The sequence below is a fragment of the Sciurus vulgaris genome, assembly GCF_902686455.1.
Source record: "Sciurus vulgaris genome assembly, chromosome: X".
Taxonomy (NCBI): domain Eukaryota; kingdom Metazoa; phylum Chordata; class Mammalia; order Rodentia; family Sciuridae; genus Sciurus; species Sciurus vulgaris.
In genome coordinates this window covers 42,933,241-42,952,328 of record NC_136471.1, presented here as the reverse complement: position 1 = coordinate 42,952,328, position 19,088 = coordinate 42,933,241, and the positions used below count along the sequence as shown (strand labels likewise).

The 19,088-nt window shown below is 45.2% G+C and overlaps 1 protein-coding gene across 4 annotated transcripts in view; it reads right to left on the bottom strand.

The window, feature by feature from the left end:
- COL4A6 (collagen type IV alpha 6 chain) overlaps nucleotides 1-19,088 on the bottom strand; it is a 304,446-nt gene that overhangs the window by 7,137 nt on the left and 278,221 nt on the right. For 3 of the 4 annotated variants that reach the window (XM_079124394.1, XM_079124395.1, XM_079124397.1), the window contains 15 exons: nucleotides 18,364-18,534; nucleotides 16,822-16,965; nucleotides 14,176-14,301; nucleotides 13,543-13,724; nucleotides 11,273-11,336; nucleotides 10,531-10,605; nucleotides 9,855-9,962; nucleotides 9,654-9,761; nucleotides 8,591-8,662; nucleotides 8,208-8,333; nucleotides 4,319-4,435; nucleotides 3,835-3,996; nucleotides 3,571-3,729; nucleotides 2,028-2,174; nucleotides 1,194-1,310 (listed from right to left, as the gene is read on the bottom strand). In XM_079124394.1, the coding sequence (XP_078980520.1) occupies nucleotides 1,194-1,310; nucleotides 2,028-2,174; nucleotides 3,571-3,729; nucleotides 3,835-3,996; nucleotides 4,319-4,435; nucleotides 8,208-8,333; nucleotides 8,591-8,662; nucleotides 9,654-9,761; nucleotides 9,855-9,962; nucleotides 10,531-10,605; nucleotides 11,273-11,336; nucleotides 13,543-13,724; nucleotides 14,176-14,301; nucleotides 16,822-16,965; nucleotides 18,364-18,534 (1,878 nt within the window). The remainder of the gene's footprint in view (nucleotides 1-1,193; nucleotides 1,311-2,027; nucleotides 2,175-3,570; nucleotides 3,730-3,834; nucleotides 3,997-4,318; nucleotides 4,436-8,207; nucleotides 8,334-8,590; nucleotides 8,663-9,653; nucleotides 9,762-9,854; nucleotides 9,963-10,530; nucleotides 10,606-11,272; nucleotides 11,337-13,542; nucleotides 13,725-14,175; nucleotides 14,302-16,821; nucleotides 16,966-18,363; nucleotides 18,535-19,088) is intronic. The other variant, XM_079124396.1, reaches the window with a different exon arrangement.

Below are 19,088 nucleotides of genomic sequence, written 5' to 3'. Positions count from 1 at the left end.
AAGCATGGTGTAGCCAGTGATAACATCAGCTACTCACTTGGCACCACACATTGTGCAAGGCACATTGTCTACATGGATCTTCTCACTTGAACCACACAACTACCCTAGGACAGGGTACCATTATTAGCCCAATTTGTAGATGAGGAGGCTGAGGTTTGGAGCTTCCACAGATAGTAAGTGATGGAGTCAGAACTCAGTTCAGATGTTCCTGGCTATAGAATTGCATTTTAAAAAGTGCATCTCCCAGCTACTTATCCTTGAGCACCCTGTGAGTGGGGATGAGTGGGTGGTGTGTGATCATTCCTGGGCTCAGCCTCAAAGAACTTCCTAAGAGATAACTAGGGCTAGGGATATAGCTTGGCAGTAGAGCACTTCCCTTGCATGCCCAAGGCTCTGATTCAGGCCCCAGTGCCAACGAAAACAGCTTTGCCAGATGTGGTGGTGCATGGCTGCAATCTCAGTGGCTCAGGAGGCTTGGGAGGCTGAGGCAGGAGGATTGCAAGTTCAAAGGCAGCCTCAGCAACTTAGTGAGGCCCTAAGCAACTTAGCAAGACCCTGTCTCAAAATGAAAAACAAAAAGGGTTGGGGATGTGGCTCAGTGGTTGAGTGCCCCTGGGTTCAATCCCAGTACTGAAAAAAGGTAACTAGGTAGTTGCTGAATCAGAGGCATTAAAAGCAGTGTTAAGATTAAACCTTGCCCTCCTCTCCCACCCATGGTGGATTTGGCTGATGGATTGCAACAAGGTTCTCACTCAGTCTCAGAAATGTTCTGTACTCAGAACATCGATTTGCAACTCTTGATATAAAATGGAAGGTGAGTAGCAGAGGTATGGACAGACATACTCAGCCTAAATGTTATCCCTTGAACCACCCCCTCCTATCCATATCAGAATTCTCAGGTAGAAAAGGGGAGTTACAGGCAGGTGACTATATTGTGGTATAGAGTCCTATGGCTGAAGATCTGGAAGAGAACCAAGAAAAGGATTTGGAACAATCCTTCACCTTCTGCAATGTAGGGCTCCCCTTCACAGGCTCACAGGGCAGTGGTGGGGTGAATGGGCAACAGCACAGTTTTGAGCCTCCTGGTAGAGTCAAGCTCCACCCTGACTGATTCTCAGATTTGAGTCTCCGACTTATCCCCAAGTCTCAAACCTCAGAGAAACCCTCTGCTTCCTGGTGTGATGTCACCAGACCTTCAAATCCTGGAGGGCCTTGCAGTCCGGGGAGACCAGGATCACCAAGGGACCCAGGTGGGCCTGGAAGCCCACTGGGGCCATCTTTGCCAGGGATGCCAGGTAAACCTTTGGAACCTGCAAGAGAGAAAGCCCACAGGGGCAGAGGTGGTATTCAATGTAGAGCATCCAGAGGTGCCCTCCCTGGGGAAAGGGGCATTGTGTCATGCCAAGGATTCGCTGCCTGACAACTGGGTGCGCACACTGAGCAATGGAGTCAAAACCTGCCTGGGCTAGTTCTTCATTCAAGGGGCCAGCTCTGCCCTGACACCATGCACTCCACGTAGCCTTTCTGAGCCCCTTCACACACTCCCTTCCTCTCATCTTCCCAGCAACACTAAGAAGTCTGCCAGTCAACTGCCAGCATCCCTTAGCAAGAATGTGGCACTGAGTCCCATGAGACTACTAACTTACTCTAGTGGAGGCATAGCTAGGCTTTAGAAGTCAGCTTTCCTGTCCCCAAGCCCTGAGCCTTCTCCAATGCCTCATGCTGCCCTTTATCCACCACAACAGTCCCTCCATCTCTTGATAGCCCTTGAGAGAGGGACAAATTGTTTGGAAGAGTGGCCATGTTCTGCTCACACATTCTCCAAAGTCAAGTATAACCACTACCCTTTTGACCCTGCTGGCCTTTCCCCTCCTTGGCAAGAAGCATGGGAACCTTGTAAAGGAGCAAAGCAAGTGCTCGATGAAGGCACTCCCTAGGAACTGGGGTTCCGAACCAGTTGCTTCAGCCTCTCAGCCAAGACCATTTCGGCTTCATAAGAAGACTTCTTCCTCTGGTGCCATCCTTACCTTGTAGACCAACAGGGCCTTGGATGCCAGGGTCCCCTGTGAGGCCAGGGATGCCATCAATGCCTGGTAGACCCAAGGGTCCAGGAGGAACCTGGACAGCTTCTGCAATGGGTGTTTGTCCAGGAGCACCTTGGGGGCCAGAGAAGCCTGTGGGCAGGTGGGAGTAACAGCACTGTCAGACTGAGGAAAAGGAAGACAGGCTGGCTTCAGCAGATGTCCTTTCTACCCTATTTGTCCTCACAGTCCCCAATAGATACAAGGGTGATTCTTACTAACCTTTGCACAGTGTCCTCTTTACCCATCTATCACCCAGTGCCTTGGTAGCTCCTTGAGGGCAAGGACTAGGTCATACTCATCTTTGTGCCTTGGCTCAGGGATAGAGCCACTGAGGGACTGAATTCCACCCCAGAGGTTTGGCTGGCATCACTGCCTAGGAGCCTGATCCCAGCCAGCTACCTTACTAGTGATCTGCTTAGTAATTCATTGAACAAGTACTTCTTGGGTGCTTACTATGTCTCAGGGACCTAGGGGATCTGGGAATAGAGCAATGAATGAGATAGCTCTTTATGGAGATGATGGTCTAGTGAATAAAGATGCACAGTGCACAATTTCACAAATGTCCTTAATCTTTGGGCAAGTTGTGAGAAGAGCTCTGAAGGAAACAATTAAGGTAGTGACAGCAGGGAGGAGCACAGGGTGGTATGGCATGCAGTCATTTGTTTGAGAGAGCAACCAGTGGCCTCTAAGAAGTAGGAACATTAATACATTGGAAGGAATTAGCCATTCGAAAAGTAGAGAGGCAAGAGCACTTTTTGGAAGTAGAACTAGCATGAACAAAGGCCTTGTGGCAGAACAGGGCTTGCATTTTTGGATGTCTGAAAGAGGTCACCTGCAAGAGGTCAGTGTAGCAGAACACAGGGAGAGGATGGGCATGAGACTGAAAGGGAAGGCATCACATAGGGCTTTTGGGTATCAATGAATTTCTATGACATGGGCAGCTACTGGAAGATTTCATTGGCTACTATGTGGAAACATGACAGTTGGGGGAGGGGAGGAAAAGTGATGAATGAGAAATGTCATTGGTCTGAAACTTGGGGTAGCAGTGAGATCAGAAGTGATCAGAGGCAAAACACATTTAAAAGATACACCCTTGAGGGCTTGCTAATGGACTGAATGTGTGGGAGTCAGGGTGGAGCTGGTAAAGGATGGAGAGGAAGGTTCTTCATTTCTGGACTGAGCAAATGAGTGGGTGTTGATCTGAATGCAGCCCAATGCCCATCCATGAAGAAATAATGCAGGGAGAGGAGGTCCGGGGTAGGATCTGTCGTGGCAAAGCAGCAGTGACCTTCAGTCCTGGGAGCAGATGGAGGCAGAGTTTTTCCCCAATGTGCAGAAACCACCTCCTGGGGTGGGGATTGATCCAGCTGCTTAGGCCTCCAGGATTACCTGGCACGGCCAGCAAGGACTCCTGAAGGAACTTTACACCAAACCTTACCTTACCACTTTGAGCTTAGGTTCAGCCCAACACATGCTCTCAACTCACCTCTTGGCCCTGCCTTCCCCTTTATTCCAGGGAATCCTGGGTCTCCAGGTGGTCCAATCTTGCCTGGAGTCCCCATGAAGCCAGGCTCACCTCTCATGCCTGGCAAAGTCCAAAGGAAAGCAGTCAGACCTTGGCATGACAGTGGTGGTAGAATGGAGACTGGGCAGGGGTGAGGAAAGGAGAAGCATGATCAGCCTCTCCTCACAGGGCTGCAGCCAGGGGTTCTTTCTGACTGTGAAGTGGGGAGGGGCTCAGCAGGCATACCTTTCAGCCCTAGCTCTCCAGGGAGCCCAGAGAAACCTGGAATTCCTTGGTCTCCCTTGAGCCCATGAAGGCCAGAAATTCCAGGGAAGCCAGGGTCTCCAGGGTCACCTTGATCCGAGGATGGCCCAGGGGGGCCTGGGGGCCCATATGGGCCTGGGCGGCCTAGGGATAAGATTGGAAGATGGATGAGAGATGGGTGAGCAGGAAGGAGTTGCTGCTGAAGGTTTATGGACTGACAGGAAATTAAAGCCCATTCCCAGGACAGAGAATGTTTCTTTGGCATCTGTGGAGTCCCAGTGCCCAGACCTTCCCAAACCTTTAGAGTAAAACACAGACAGTTCAGACTCCAATGCCCTAACTAAGGGGAGGGATGTATGGACAAACAGACCCATGCATGTCTAATAACAGGCCAAGCTGCACAGGATCCTCCCAAACACTAGACAAGATGGCACAGCCGGTCCTCTTTGGAGCGTCTTGTCTTTACCTCGTTCTCCATCCAGGCCTGGTGGTCCAGGGTCACCAGGCTGTCCTGTTATGACCGAAGGTGAGGAGATGCCTGGGGCACCAGGGGGACCAGCAGGGCCTTGGAGACCTGGAAAACCTGCAAAGAATAAATAAAGGGAGCTGGGTGGGCTTTGTGTGCCCAGGAGAGGGCCAGGTTGTCTCAGAGAAAATGGAAGTGCACACAGAGAAAATGGAAGCGGTTAGGTAGAAGCCAGACCAGACACTGCCAGCAGAGGGCTCTTTTCCCTTCATCTTACCTTCCCAGCAAGCAGACAAAAGTAATTGAGAAAGGTTCAGAATCCCCCTTTCCAGCTGGAGCTTCATTTTATTGGGACAGGGCTGTGGAAAGTTCTAGCTCCCCAATTTCACTGGTAGTAGAAATATTTTAGGCTGATTTCCTCCAAATCAGAAATAAAATAAGGCATGACTGAGCAGCTGGAGTTTAAGTTTTCCACATGTTCCTAGACCTTCTGTTCCCATCAAACAATATTTCATAAGTTAGTCAGTTATGACTGATCCTGTACAAAAGTTATGGACACAGATAGGCCTCAGGCCCCAGCCAGTCAGAATGGAGGTAGCAAGAGTGCTGCACCTCGCTATGTCTTCTAGGCTTCTCAGCTATCTTCTGGGACTTCTAGGTAAATTGGAAAACAATCTTTTAGAGGTAATTTGTAATATTAGCTGAATGTACAATTGCTCGTAGAACAAATTTCTCTGTACTAACAATCTTCTCCCCTTTGGATCAAAGAAAATAGTCGTTTATTAGAGTAGATATAGAATAGTTGTTTGCTCAGATTTTAACATTGCTGTACATGTTTTCTGTTTTTGGAACAATTTCTATTATATGTTCAAGATAAAACTTTCATCTTATAAATTCATTTAATATTCACATGTGAAATATATAAATGGTAATCTTGATGGGAAAACACATCAAAGCTATGTATATATATGCAGAAGTTCATTTTACACATGTAACACTGAAGAAATGTTTTACTTTGGCATATTCTAGAAGACATTCAAATGAAGAGAAACTGGTTGATAAATTTCTGATGGTTGAGACTCTTTCTGTGACAAGAAAATCCAGAAATGTTAATGTTGACTTTCCTATCATATCCATCTAAAATGACAGTAGATCCATGAAAACTTATGACAGATTGGCTAATTCAGATGTTTAAAAATAGTGCATTAATTGATTGCATCATGAAGAAATCTAAAGATGAAAAACATAAATTTTGAGAAAAGACTCAATTTCATGTCTGGGAAAGGAAAAAAAAAACAAAAAGAAAAGCTATTTGCAAAGCTACACGGTGCTACTTGCAGCATTGTCAGTTATGCCTTGGTGAACCTTTGAAGTATATTTCTTTTTCACAGAGGTAAAGATCTGAAAAGAAAGACATATTATATACTTTCTCCCTGAAATGTATTATTTTGGCATATTCTAGAAGATATTCAAATGAATATTCAAATGCCTGTATATAATAGAATGCATGAATATACATGTACATATATTTATATCAACTGAAAGTATGCAAAATTAATAGGACACCACATAACCACATATAATAGAGTCAATGTGGCAGTACACTGATTATTAAAGTTCCCATGCTAGTTTATATTTTTATTTTTTTGTAGTACTGGGGACTGAACACAGGGGCTCCACCACTGAACTATATCACCAGCCCTTTTTATTTTGAGACAGGGTCTTGCTAAGTTGCTGAGGCTGGCCTCAAACTTAAGATCCTCTTGGGATGACAGGCATGTGCCACCACACCTGGCTTCATATGTTTTTGAAGCCTCCTCTGCCCTTTACCTGTTTCTTGATTTAGAATTACAGCAATGTATTATAAAACCTGAATATTATAAAGGCACTGCTAACTTCATATAGTGTAAAAAGTTCATCTACTTCTTTGATTAAGAATGAAACACTTCTAATAAGCAGGCCTAAATGCAAAGTGGTTTATTTTTCCAAGTCATTCCAGTGTCAAAGTCCTAAACAAACTAACTGTACATATGCGGCCCCTAAATATTTAGTGAAAATATGAAAACAACAGTGCAATTGAAAGTTATTTAGCTAAAGATAAGGACAGGAGATGCTCTATGGAATTTTCTCAGGTGTAAATCCTGTTTTTGCACTGACTTCCATTATCAAATCACAGGTTCCAATGATGGGAGTATGGCACATGCTGTATTGTTTTTAAATAAATTGTTTTAATTAGATATTGGAAGGATACCACAAAATATTGATCAATAATATGTAAAGAATAATCCAGGTACAATGAACACATCTGTGTTCCAACTACCCCATTTGAGGAAAAATAAGATAGCATTACCTTTGGGCATTCTTGTGTCCCTGCCACAGATTCCACCCACCTCCCTCCCTCTCAGAGGCAACTAGTCCTGAATTTTGTGTTCTTCATTCCCTTATTTTTTAGTTTGACCATGAATATTTGTATCCCTAAACAATATATTGGTTGTTTTGCTCTTTTGAACATTTATCAGTGGAACCATACCAAATGTATCCCTTTGTGACATGCTTTTCACCCCCCAGTTATGTTCCTGAAATGTATCCATCTCCACCTGTGCTGTTTACTATGTGATTGTGGTCCCCAGCTAAAGGAAATTAATTAATGACCATTCCCAGTCAACATTTGCAAACAGAAAAGAAAATGCCCTGTGCTTTTCTCTGATCCCCCATCTCTGTCTTGTGAAAGAAGCCAGAGTCTCTCTGTAGGCTCCGGCCCTGCTTTGGTCCCTTCCTCTGGAGAAGCTGCTGGCTTTCAGAAAAGAACAGGATGGTCCAGACCAAAGGAAAGAGTAAACACAGAAACAGCAGATGCACCGATTCAAAACGCAGCAGGAAATGAATTAATTTGTGAACACAGTTCCTGGGAAACATATGAACATTATGTGAACATAAACATAAACTAAGTGCTATCAGACTCCAGTCCCCAGAACTATGAGAAACTGAATATTTTGGAAATGTCATTTCCCCAGGTAACATGCAACAATATAATGACCAGCACTGATTCCTTCCAAAACCTATGAGGCAGATTCTGTAATTACATCCATTTTACAGAAAAGAACAAGTAAGGGCTCATTTGAGATTGAGGGACAAGGAACTTCATTCTTCAAGGTCATATAGCTAGTGAGATTATGGAAATGAGACTCCTATTGGTCTGATGTCAGAGCCTATACTCTTAGCCATGATGCTGCACTGATTTCATTTCCTGTTTTACAATGAGTGGGATACATGTGGGTCTTCAGAACATTCCTAAGAGAAGTTGATCAATGAGAACTCATTTTTTTCTTTGCGGAAAGGGAAGCTCTGAAATAGACTTTAGGCAATCTGATGAGTGAGGGACTGAGATCAAGTGGAATCTGCTTTCCAGTAAACCCAATGAATCCTAATTTAGTGCATGCTGTGGGCCTGTCCTTGGAAGATACTTATTCTTAGCCTTGGGCTTCTTCTGGTAGCCATGATGTCTCCCCAAAGTCCTGGAAGTCCCACCCATACTGGACACTGAGGAAATTCTGGCTAGTCTCTCAGTAAGTGGACAAGCACTATCCTCTAGACCACTAAACCCATGTTCTGACCAAGAGAGTCCTTAAGGTTAAAAAAGAAGAGTGAAAGGGAACCTGGAGACTGGAGGGGACTTGGTGACTGCTCCCTGACACCAATTCACTGGAAAGTCATAGGCACAGCCTCTGCTTCCTTTCTCAGCAGACCCCATGGGGTTCTGAGACTCACACAGATGTTGAAGACATGCACAATACAACCCTGAAGTCCATAGGGCCCTGATGAACCCCAACCTGGACCTCCCTTCAAGGTCTCATTCAGTTTCTATGAGACCTGACATGGGCTCCCTTACCTCGGCCACCTTTTTGTCCTCTTGGGCCTGGTTTCCCTGGAGCTCCAATGACAATTCCTGGTGTTCCCTTTTCCCCTTTGGGACCAGGAAGGCCAGCAGGCCCAGGCACACCAGTGATACTGGCTCCTAGGAGGAGATATATAGAAAGGGGACAAGAACTCAGCAGGGAAAAGGCCTTCATGCCTAGCCCACTTGTCTATGCTCTGGAAGAAGATCTCATTCAGGTAGAAAGATGAATTCCATCCTCTTCCTCCCTTACATTAAGGAACCACAAACTGGTGAAGAGATTTGGAACAGACCATAATGGACGGCTCATGGCTAGTCCCTGTCAGGTTTCGGAAAGAGCTGGTGTCTTCCTCCTTGCCCTTGATGGTCTTTCTTACCTGGAGTTCCATGGGTCCCCTTGGTGCCTGGAAGCCCATTCAGGCCATGTAAACCAGGAGGTCCAGGCAATCCTGAGGGGGAAGAACATCAGAAATGTCAAGAGTTATCCACTTACCCACGAAGCCACTTTAAGGTCTTCATGTTGAAGTCCTGGTATTTCTTAAGGTATCAATGCCTTAAAGGAGTATATCCTGCCCTTAAATTACACCATGCATGCTAGATTCTTATAACTTTTATCAGAGACAAATACGACTTTAAGAGTATAATGGTAGCTAATTAGACATCATCAAGAACTTAAGTGGTAATAACAGGATCTTGGGGTTCCATCTCCCAGAGATTCACAGCCCAGTCTCTGAGTCAGGGAATGGCAACATTTGCAGGGCAATCAACTTCTGCCATGGCTTGGATATGTTTTTAATGTGTCCCCCAAGGGTTCATGTGTTGGAAGGTTAGTCCTCAGTGTTGCAAGGTAAAGAGGTGTTGAGATCTTTAAGAGGTGAGGCTTAGTGGGAGTTCATTAAGTGTTTGAGAATACTGCCCTCAGCAGGGATTAAGGTATTTTTCCTGGGACCCTGTATTAGTTCTCCTGAGAGTGAATTGTTATAAAAGAGCTCTGGCTTCCTGTCTTGCCACACGATCTCTCCCTCTTGCATGCCTTATACCATGATGTCATTCGCCATGAGAAAACAAAGCCAGGGCATGTCCTCACCAGATCCAATGCCATGCTGTTTGGACTTTCAACCTCTAAAAGTGTGAGCTAAATAAATTTCTTTTCTTCATAAGTACCCAGACTCAAGGATTTCATTACAGTAAGGGGCAACTAATACCTCCCTTGTTACCTCTCCTCCATGGAGCCCATGCTCTCCTTTTCCCCTTCATGCTTGCCCAAGTTCTTTCCTCTGCATCCTCCTTTCCTACTCTTCCTTATGTGGCCCAGGCGATGATTCCCTTGGGGATGGCTTAACCCTAGCTCCTAGCTACTGCCTTCTAAGATAAAGTAGTTGTTGTCCTTCATTGAGGTAAGGATACTTTCCTCCACTTCCTCCCCTCAAATACACATACCTTTAGTTCCTAATAAGCCAGAGGGTCCAGGGAGCCCAGTTGTCCCTGGATGACCAGAGGAACCTGGAAGTCCTGGGTCTCCTCTCATACCTGCAATCCCTGGAACTCCTAAATGTGAAATGAAGGCAGAAGTTCAGAATGGGGCATGTCTTGAGGTTATTATTAGCTTTATCAGAACAAGGTTGTCATGTGGTATGGTACCTGGGGAGCCAGGAAGACCAACATCTCCAGGAATACCAACTTTTCCAACTTCACCCTTGTTTCCAGGAAAACCCGTATCACCAACCAGTCCACCTTTTCCTTTCACACCTATGAAATCAAGACAAATGCTGAGTGGTCAGGTCACATTTCTGGCAGTGTGTTCCTCTGTAGGAAAGGATGAACAGGAAGGTAAAACTATTTTGAACTGCTGAGGGAACCTGATGCAATGAAGAATCTTTTGGGCTGGGTATGTAGCTCAGTGGTGGAACACCCAACATCACAAACAAAACAAACTAAAACAATGAAACAAACAAACAAAATCTCTGAAAAGTGCAGGGGTGGCTATTTTCACATTTGGAAAGTACCAACAGATTGCAAATTAAGTAGACTTGTTCTGGGCACCTTCCAGAAATGGAAACAACGGATTGAAATGTTTGAGAAACACAGTTTAAATAACAATCTATTCACGAAGGGAGGGATGCTATTATTCCAAAGGTCTTTTCTAGTCTTTGCAACTGAAGGTAAGAGTAGGCTGCTTTGCTTGAGCAATGTACAGGTAAAAAATTTCTGCACTGGATGCAAGTTGCAGAACTTGGGGTTGGTCTTCGTAATTCCTTCTAATACTCAGTTTCAAAGCATCTGTGAGGCACATGAGACAAAAATATAGCAATCTTACCTTTAAAACCTGATTCACCAGGCTGGCCCTTGGGTCCTGGGCTACCAGAAATTTCAAACGTCTGACCCTGATCTCCTGGTGATATGAAGACATTGTTCAAATGATCAGGAGAAAACTATAAGGCATTCTGGACCAAAGAGATCTTTTCAACACATTTTCTTCATATTCAATATAGCTAAAGGAGCTCTTTGACAAAATTATCCATTACCCACCTTGAGTAAAAGGTGACTAATCAATCACCACCCAGGAGCTGAGGTGCTACCAGGCTACCGGCATGAAATGCTGTTACATGCAGCAAATCTCATTGGGAAATATATTACTAGGCTTGGTCTAAGCAGAGATGATGATAAGTGGGGCCCTAAAACATCACCAGAATATAATAGTAATGGCCAGCAAGGATGGGAGTTTTCCTGCCCAATGGGCTCAGTTCATTAGGGGAAGAGACTGTCTGGAGCTGAGGTTCTCCCCTGCTGCTGAATCTGGAAGGCCGATGACTCAAACTACAAAGCCAAAGAACAGCCTTCTCTTTGGCTCCATGAAAGCCCTGGAGATCTTGGTAGGTATCATGTTTTGTTGCATTATCTTTGAGAAACAAGGATTGTAGATGGAGTCTGGCCAACAGAAAAATGTAAACCAATTCATTTCCCCCTAAACTCAAGAGTCTACTCCCACAGCAGCTCTGGGCCTGCTAGAAATCCAGCCTGCTCTAAAAAAACATATTAAAAGAGAAAATGGTCCTTACCTTTTGAGCCTGGGAAACCAGATGCTCCTGGGAGTCCACGGGCCCCAGTGAGACCTTGTGGACCCTTCAAAACAATACAGGAATCATCATTTCTGCCCAGAGCTCAGGGTTCCCCACCATCTTGCTCCCCCTCCACTCCCCAAGCCATTGCTTGAGAAATGTCTATTATACACACTGTCAAGATAGGCTGGTGTACATTCTGTGAATGGGAAGGTGAAAACCCAGGGGTCAAGGCACATACTTAGGGTTAGAAGGGGCAGGATTCCATCTGCAGATTAATCCTTATCTTGTCATTCCTAATTCCCCAATGCCTATCACAATTGAAATCTTGGCAAATCCACGTGCAGCTGCTCTAGCAAGTCTCTTAGAATTTGCAGAACATGCTGATCATGGTGCACACCTGTAATTCCAATGACTTGGAAGGCTGAGGCAGGAGAATTGCAAGTTCCAAGCCAGCCTCAGCAACTTACATAGTTCCTAAGGAACTGAGAAGATCCTGTCTCGAAATAAAAACATAAAAGGAATGGGGATATAGCTCAGTGGTAAAGCACTCTTGGGTTCAATCCCCAGTACCAAAAAGAAAAGAAAATACAGAACATGATGAGCCTGACAACTCCACAAACAGTTGGCTACCACCACTCTGGTCAAAGCTCTAGAACCATTATATAATAAAGACAAGTGTTGCTTCACCATGTAGGGGGAGCCCTTTGCCAAGGCTCCACAAGGAACAGAGGTGTTTCTGACACCAGGTAGCAGGCTATGTGTGTGCACATGCTGGAGTGCACATTTGGATGAATGTTACCATTTTCACAGGAAAAGCTACCTTCACTGGCTAATGTCAAACAGTCTGACTCTGGGAAGTGGGTACATCAGTTGCTATTAGCAGAGTTCTTCCACTGGAACCTAGTATGGCTATGATTCATTTGGATATATACCCAGTAAAGACATATGGCAGTGGCTTTGGGCAGGAGGTTGAGTACTAGATTGGGTCACTGTGCCCACTGAACCACTACCTAGGACACCCCTTCATTCTGCCTGTTTCCTTACCTGGTTTCATCTGGCACATTGCTATAGTTGCTCCTAATTATAAGCCTCTGCTCACACTGAGGCCCCTTCCAGAATGGCTTCCCACTTTGTTTCCATCCCTCCTCATTTTATAAGTAGTCAGGACTATTCAGTTTAGCACTATTTCTTTTTGTATGTGTACACATTTAGGTATGTCTGTGAAATCTCTCTGCCAGATGGATGGACACTTTTGAAAAACAGGGACTTTACCTGCAGGGAGCAGAGTTGTGTCCAGTTCATTTTGACTCTGTGATATTGCTATTTTTGCAGAACCTGCCATGTACCTGCCATGTTAAGTGCTTTACATGTACCATCTCACTTAATCCTCTTACTTTTAAAAAAATTTTCTTTAGATGTTGATAGACCTTTATTTTATTCTTTTATTTATATGTGGTGCTGGGAATCGAACCCAGTGCCTTGCACATGCTAGGCAAGCGCTCTACCACTGAGCTACAACCCCAACCCTCCTCTTACTTTTTAAAAGAGATTTGATTACTATTCTCATTTTCTACAGAGGAGGAAAAGGAGGTTCAGGGAAATGAAGCAATGTGTACAAGATCACAGAGCTAATAAGTGATGGAGGCAAGATCCAAGCTCGTCTGTCTCACTGCTTAGCTTACTCTACTATGCCTTTTAAGAATCCAGAGAAACCAGACTTAACTTTTTGCTAGTTGTTGCCCCTTGTGGAGCTTCACAGATATTTCTATCAAAACATCAAGAAGTCTGTACTGAATTCTTACAACGTGCCCGACTCAACATGGGATGCTGGCAGTGGGGTGTAGAAAAAAACAAGCATGGTCGTTCTTGTCCACAAGCCCTGGCAATCTCGTTGAGGAAGTCAGATTCCCCACAGAACCAACTAGATCAATGTAAGCAGTGAGAAGTGAAGAGTGCCAGCACAGCAGGAGCTCAGAGACTCAGGAGATGGTGCTGGGCTGGGGCCTAAGGGGCAGGCACGTATTGGCAAATGCAGAGGAAGGAGGAAGCTTGGCTTCGTGGAAGAGATAATGTGAGCAAAGACACAGTAGAGGGGAAGCTCAGGAAAGGGTGAGAAGACCTGCCAGAGAGGAAATGGTTTCGTCTGAGGATGTCTTGGAGGAGAGGGCTGGAAAGTGGGCTGAGATCAGTAAGGTAGGTACTGGGGGCATGTCCCCCTATATAGAAGCCCTTCTGTGGTGGAGAAACAAAGATCTGGGCACACTTACACTTTCCCCTGGCATTCCTGGGAAACCTGTGATCCCCGGGGATCCCTTCAGGCCGGGTAAGCCCCGTAGTCCCATGGATCCAGGTGGCCCTGGCCTCCCACTAAGTCCTTTGATAATGCTGGGGAAACCAGGAATTCCAGGTAGGCCTGGTGACCCTGGACGGCCAGGCTCACCTTTGTCACCTGGGAGAGAAATAAAAAGGATTGGGAAAATATTCTGAATAAGAGAAAACCAGCTCATCCAGGTACAGATACCCTGTGACACAGGCGTGGGGGGAATGTTCGTTTCGGAAGGGGGGGGGGCATGATGGGGAGGTGCCTTTTACTCTTATGGGGCATCATCAGGGTCATCCTCAATCAAGCAAAGGGCAAGTAGTTCAGTGCTCATGCTCCACTATCTGCCAGGCTCTTCCAGGGATACCACAGACTGTGATTCAAAGCCTTACTTACACAGTGGCAATGGCAAATGGCAGACTCAAAGTCCAAGCAACCATCAGGCACAGGGAAGTCAGCCTCCTTGGACCCCATGCTGCCACCCACTGCTGCTCTATGGGGCCTTTTCTCAGGAAGGAAGCCAAGTATGGTTGTAAACCCTTTCTTGGACATTTCTTGTAACTATTCCCTATCTCAGCACCTCTGGGCCCAGGAAATCCATCTGATCCAGCTGAGCCCTGAGAGCCTTTGTCTCCTTTGAACAATAGGTTCAGCATTGGAGGTCTTGGACTGGGTACTCCAACTGGACCCGGATCACCTCTGTCTCCTGCAAGGATGAACATTAGGCAATCAGAGCGAGAGATCGTCTAGATACAGACTCAGACAAGGGCAGAGCTTTCATATAATTTCTTTCCATGCCACCCCCAGCCCTCTTTCTGGGCTACTTTCATTCTCTTCTCCACCTCCATTTCCACGAATTTGCATTTTTGTGAATGCAAATCTCTTTCTACAAACCATCATTAATGGTCCATCATTAATTTAGACCCATAGCAAAACCCTTCTCCAAGTATCATCAGGGAGATGTATGGATGAAGCCTTTGTTATGGTTTAGATAAGTATCCCCCAATTCCCCCATGTGTTCTTGGTCTCCAGTCTATGGTGCATTGGGAGGCGGTGGAGCCTATGAGAAGTAGAGTCTAGTGGGTGGAAATTAAGTCACTGTGGGCATGCCCTCCAAAGGGGCTCTGGTCTCTTTTTCTTCTCTCTTTTTTGCTTCCTGGCCACCATGATGTTCTGCCTTATCACTGGCCCAAAGGCAAGGTCACAAGATGACCATGAACTGAATCCTCTAAAACTGTAAGTCAAAATAAACTTTTCCTTCTTATAAATTATCTCAGGTATGAGTTACAATACCGGAAAGCTAACACAGACAATTGGTACAAAGAATGGAGTTGTTGCTGTGACAGTACCTGAGATGATATGGAAAACCATTTGGAATTGGTTTACAGGAAGAATTTGGAAAAGTTTTGAGGAGTGGGCTAGAGAAAACCTAGAACAGGGTTTAACAGCAATTTTGGTGGGAGCTCAGAAGACCACAATACTGATAGAAATGTAGGCAATAAAGGCTACGCTGATGAGGTTTCCAATAGGAATGAGGATTCTACTGGGAATTCGACTAGAACTACCTTTGTCACGTCATGGCAAAAAAAGAAAAAAGCAAAAGATAAAAGTCACCTGAGACTTTCTGGGAGGCTGAGGAAATGTCAAGACAGCAAGGCACTCAGGCAGTGGAATGGGTATTACTATGTTTAGTCAAATTTACTATAAAAATCAGGAGCAAAGAGGGGCAGAGTGCGAAAATTTGAAAAACTTGCAGTTTGGTCAGAAAAGGGGTGTGTTTAAAGATGCCACCAAGAAGGACACAGTTCCTAAATCAATTAGTTTGTGCCATTAAAAAGAAGCCAGTACCTTGTACAGGGACAACTGATAGATGTCTCGAGGGCATCTTAGGAATTTGCAAGTCTTCAGCATAACCCATCACCCATCACAGATGCAAAGGTATAAAAGTGTAAACTCATTTCAATAACTTTCCTTTAACAGAGCCCTGTATTCAAGTATTGTTTCCCTGTATTCAAGTCCAGGTACTCAGAGGCTACTACAATGGGGGTTCAATCCAGCCTGGATACAGCTTGCTCCAATAGCCAACCATGACATTGTGTGTGTGGTACTTGTGTTGCAGGTATGAATGATGCAAAGTTTTGGTGTCATAGAGGCTTCCACTGAAATTTCAAAGGAAAGCCTAGAAGGCCAAGCAGGATCAGAGACCCTGCAAGAAACCCGTGTCAGGGTGACATGCAAAGCTGTAACAGTGAAGCTGAAACTGCAGTGGAGTCCCCGGGAAGTTAGAGATGCCAAGAACATAGAACGCTGGTCAAAGGAAGCTGCAGACTGTGGAAGAGCCAGCCCAAGAGAGGCCTGTTGGGCTGCAACTCCCAAGGCTATAGGGACAGGGTTGCACAAGTCTTTGGGAGCCCACATTCCGCCGTGGTGCATACATAATGTCAGACACAGAGCTACAGGATTTAACATTTGTCCTGCTCAGTTTAGGTCCTGCTTCAGTCTGATCCTGCCCCTACTCCTCCATTGTGTGTGGGAATAATTACTGTGCCCCATTATCTTGGAAATATGAAATTTGCTCTTTTGATTTTTACAGAGTTCACAGCTAAGAGTTTCCTTGAGTCTCAGAGGAAACTTTGGACTTGGAGACTCTTGGGGATGAACTGAATGCATTTTGTACCCCAAGACCAACATGAGCCTTTTGGGACTGGGGGCACAATACTAAAGCCCATATATTAAAGGCTTGGTGCACTAGGAGATGGTGAAAACTTGGAGAGGTGGAGCCTAGTGTGAGGATGTTATTGAGAATGTAATCAAAGGGGATTGTGGGACTCTGGTCTTTTCCTTTTCCTCTTTCTTTGTTGCTTCCCAGCCACCATGGGGTAAGCAGCTTTCTCCACCACACACTTCCTGCCATTATATTCTGCTGAGGCACATGACCAAAAGCAACAGGGCCAAGTGACCATGAACAGAAACCTCTGAAACCATGAACCAATATAAACCTTTCCCCTAATATAAGTTGTTCCTGTCCAGTATTTGTATGGGAACAGAAAGCTAAGTAACATGGTCTCTGATATGCAGTGTTAACTCAGAAGTCTTTTGGTTTAAAGGACTTAATTCAGAAGCCCCAAATCTTGTTATTTAACACAGGGTTGGTATAAGGTACAGAAGTGACAAAGTCATCAAGCAAAATGAACATTGAGCAGGTCCAGCATTCACTTCCTCTCACCTTTTTCACCAGGTCTCCCAGCCTGTCCAGATGTTCCTACTTTTCCAGCTGATCCAGGAATCCCCTTTAATCCACTTGCACCAGGAATACCAGGGAGACCTGGCATTCCTGGAAAACCTACCAGTCCAGTGGACCCCTTCTCACCTGTTGAGGAACAAGAACTTGTATTATTATCACTGTTTTACAAATGAGGAAACCAACAGGGCTCAGAGAGTTAGAATTACTTGTCCAAAGTCATGCAGTTAAGAAGTTTCACAGAAGGGAATCGGTTTCTCTAACTCCAAAGCCTCAGTCATTACTAAGCTCTTAGTCATTACACATCACTCTACTCCCCGAACAGGAACGCAGCACTAAGCAACACAAAGGAATGAAGCAGGTGGCTCTTCTGATCCATCAAGTTAGAGCTCATGTGTGACACAGAAAAAAAATTCTAGGGCCAGAAGGCAGGGAGAGGAGCTCTAGCCTGCCTCTGATGCTAATAAATTGTGTGCCTTTGGACCATTTTTCCCTGTTTAAAACAGAGTTGTTGCCTGTCCAACCAGTGATGACTATAAAGGCGATCAAAGGAAGTAAGAGCTGTTAGGTACCATGGCCGTGCAAATGAGAAACTTCATTGTGGCTGTTACTGCCATGGGTTTTTCTTTTTTTAAAAAAGGACTTAAAAATCAGGATACTACAGTATCACAGCCACATCAATGTTTATAGCAGCTCAATTCACAAGAGCTAGATTGTGGAACCAACCTAGATGCCCTTCAATAGATGAATGGATAAAGGAACTGAGGTATATGTACACAATGGAATATTATTCAACCATAAAGAAGAATATATTATGGCATTTGCAGATAAATGAATGGAATGGAGAATAACTTGCTAAGTGAAATAAGCCAATCCTAAATAGCCAAAGGCCGAATGTTTTCCCTGATAAGTGGATGATGATACATAATGGGACTCAGGGGGTGAGGGGTAAGAGAAGAATGAGGGAACTATAGATTATGTAGAGGGAAATGGGGGGGTGTGAGGGTATGAAAGGAGGGAAATGAGACAGACATCATTAGCCTATGTAAATGTATGATTATATGAATGGTGTGAATCTACATCGCGTACAACTACAGAAACAAAAAGTTGTACCACATTTGTGTATAGTGAATCAAAATGCAGTCTGTAAAATTAAAAAAAAAATAAAAAATTATTGTTAGTTGTAGATGGACACAATATCTTATTTATTTATTTTTATGTGGTTCTGAGAATTGAACCCAGTGCCTCACACATGCTAGGCAAGCGCTCTACCACTGAGCCACAACCCCAACCCTGCCCTGGGCTTTTCTGACCAAGATATTCAGTCCAGTGTTGCACCCAGCAAGCAGTCTGTGACTCACCTTAGGCAGAGTCTTACTTTAGTACTAGCCTTTTCCAACTATCTTTTCACAGGAAGCCCTGCCCTCCTCCCTTCCTGTTCCCCATTCCTGGGCAGAGAGGAGGGGCAAAGCTGGGCAGCTGGTACTCACTGGTCACTTCACTGGCCTTCCTGATCATTTCACTTACCCTTTGGGCCTGGGAGGCCTGGCAATCCGGTGACTCCTGGCAAACCTGGGCTCCCCAAGAAGCCAATTAGCCCTGGAGATCCAGGAAGGCCTTTTGTCCCAGGTAGACCTCTTTTTCTAGTTGATCCAGGGTGACCTTTCTCACCTTTTTGACCTTTCTTTCCAGGATGTCCTATGTCAGCGCAGGAGAGAAAACAGGACTGCTGTTAAGCAAGGCTCTGGCCAGATCTGGGCCACTGCCCATTCCCATAGCTTCTGGTTGGTTGGCTGGTTCGGTTTTGTAAATGGCCCTTTAACAATGACATATGCAAGCTGGTAACAGGCAGTTAGAGTTCCTAGTTGGCTGGAGCATTACCATCTACCACCCAGAGTGCCATGCCAAATGGCTATTACTTCTAGCATGGCACAATAGCTGGCAGGGGGAACAACCTCCTTGTGATTTAAACTTCTCCCTTTATGAATGTGGTTCATGCTTTAGCTTCTGAATGGAGCTTTGGGAAGTCAGAGTGGCCACTGGGCTCCAGTTTCCCCATACTTTCAGTCTGAATCGCTCCACAATGGCTGTTTCCTGAGCCAATCGGTGAGGTAGAGGTTAAAGCTGAGCTGTTGTTTCAGCCTCCCAGGGAGCCCTGGATGCAGGGCTGCCCTTTTAATCCCTCAAGCAAGCAGTTAAGTCAGCCAGTTCCTTGGCATTAGGGTTGAAAGACCCCCTAGTGCCAAGTACTG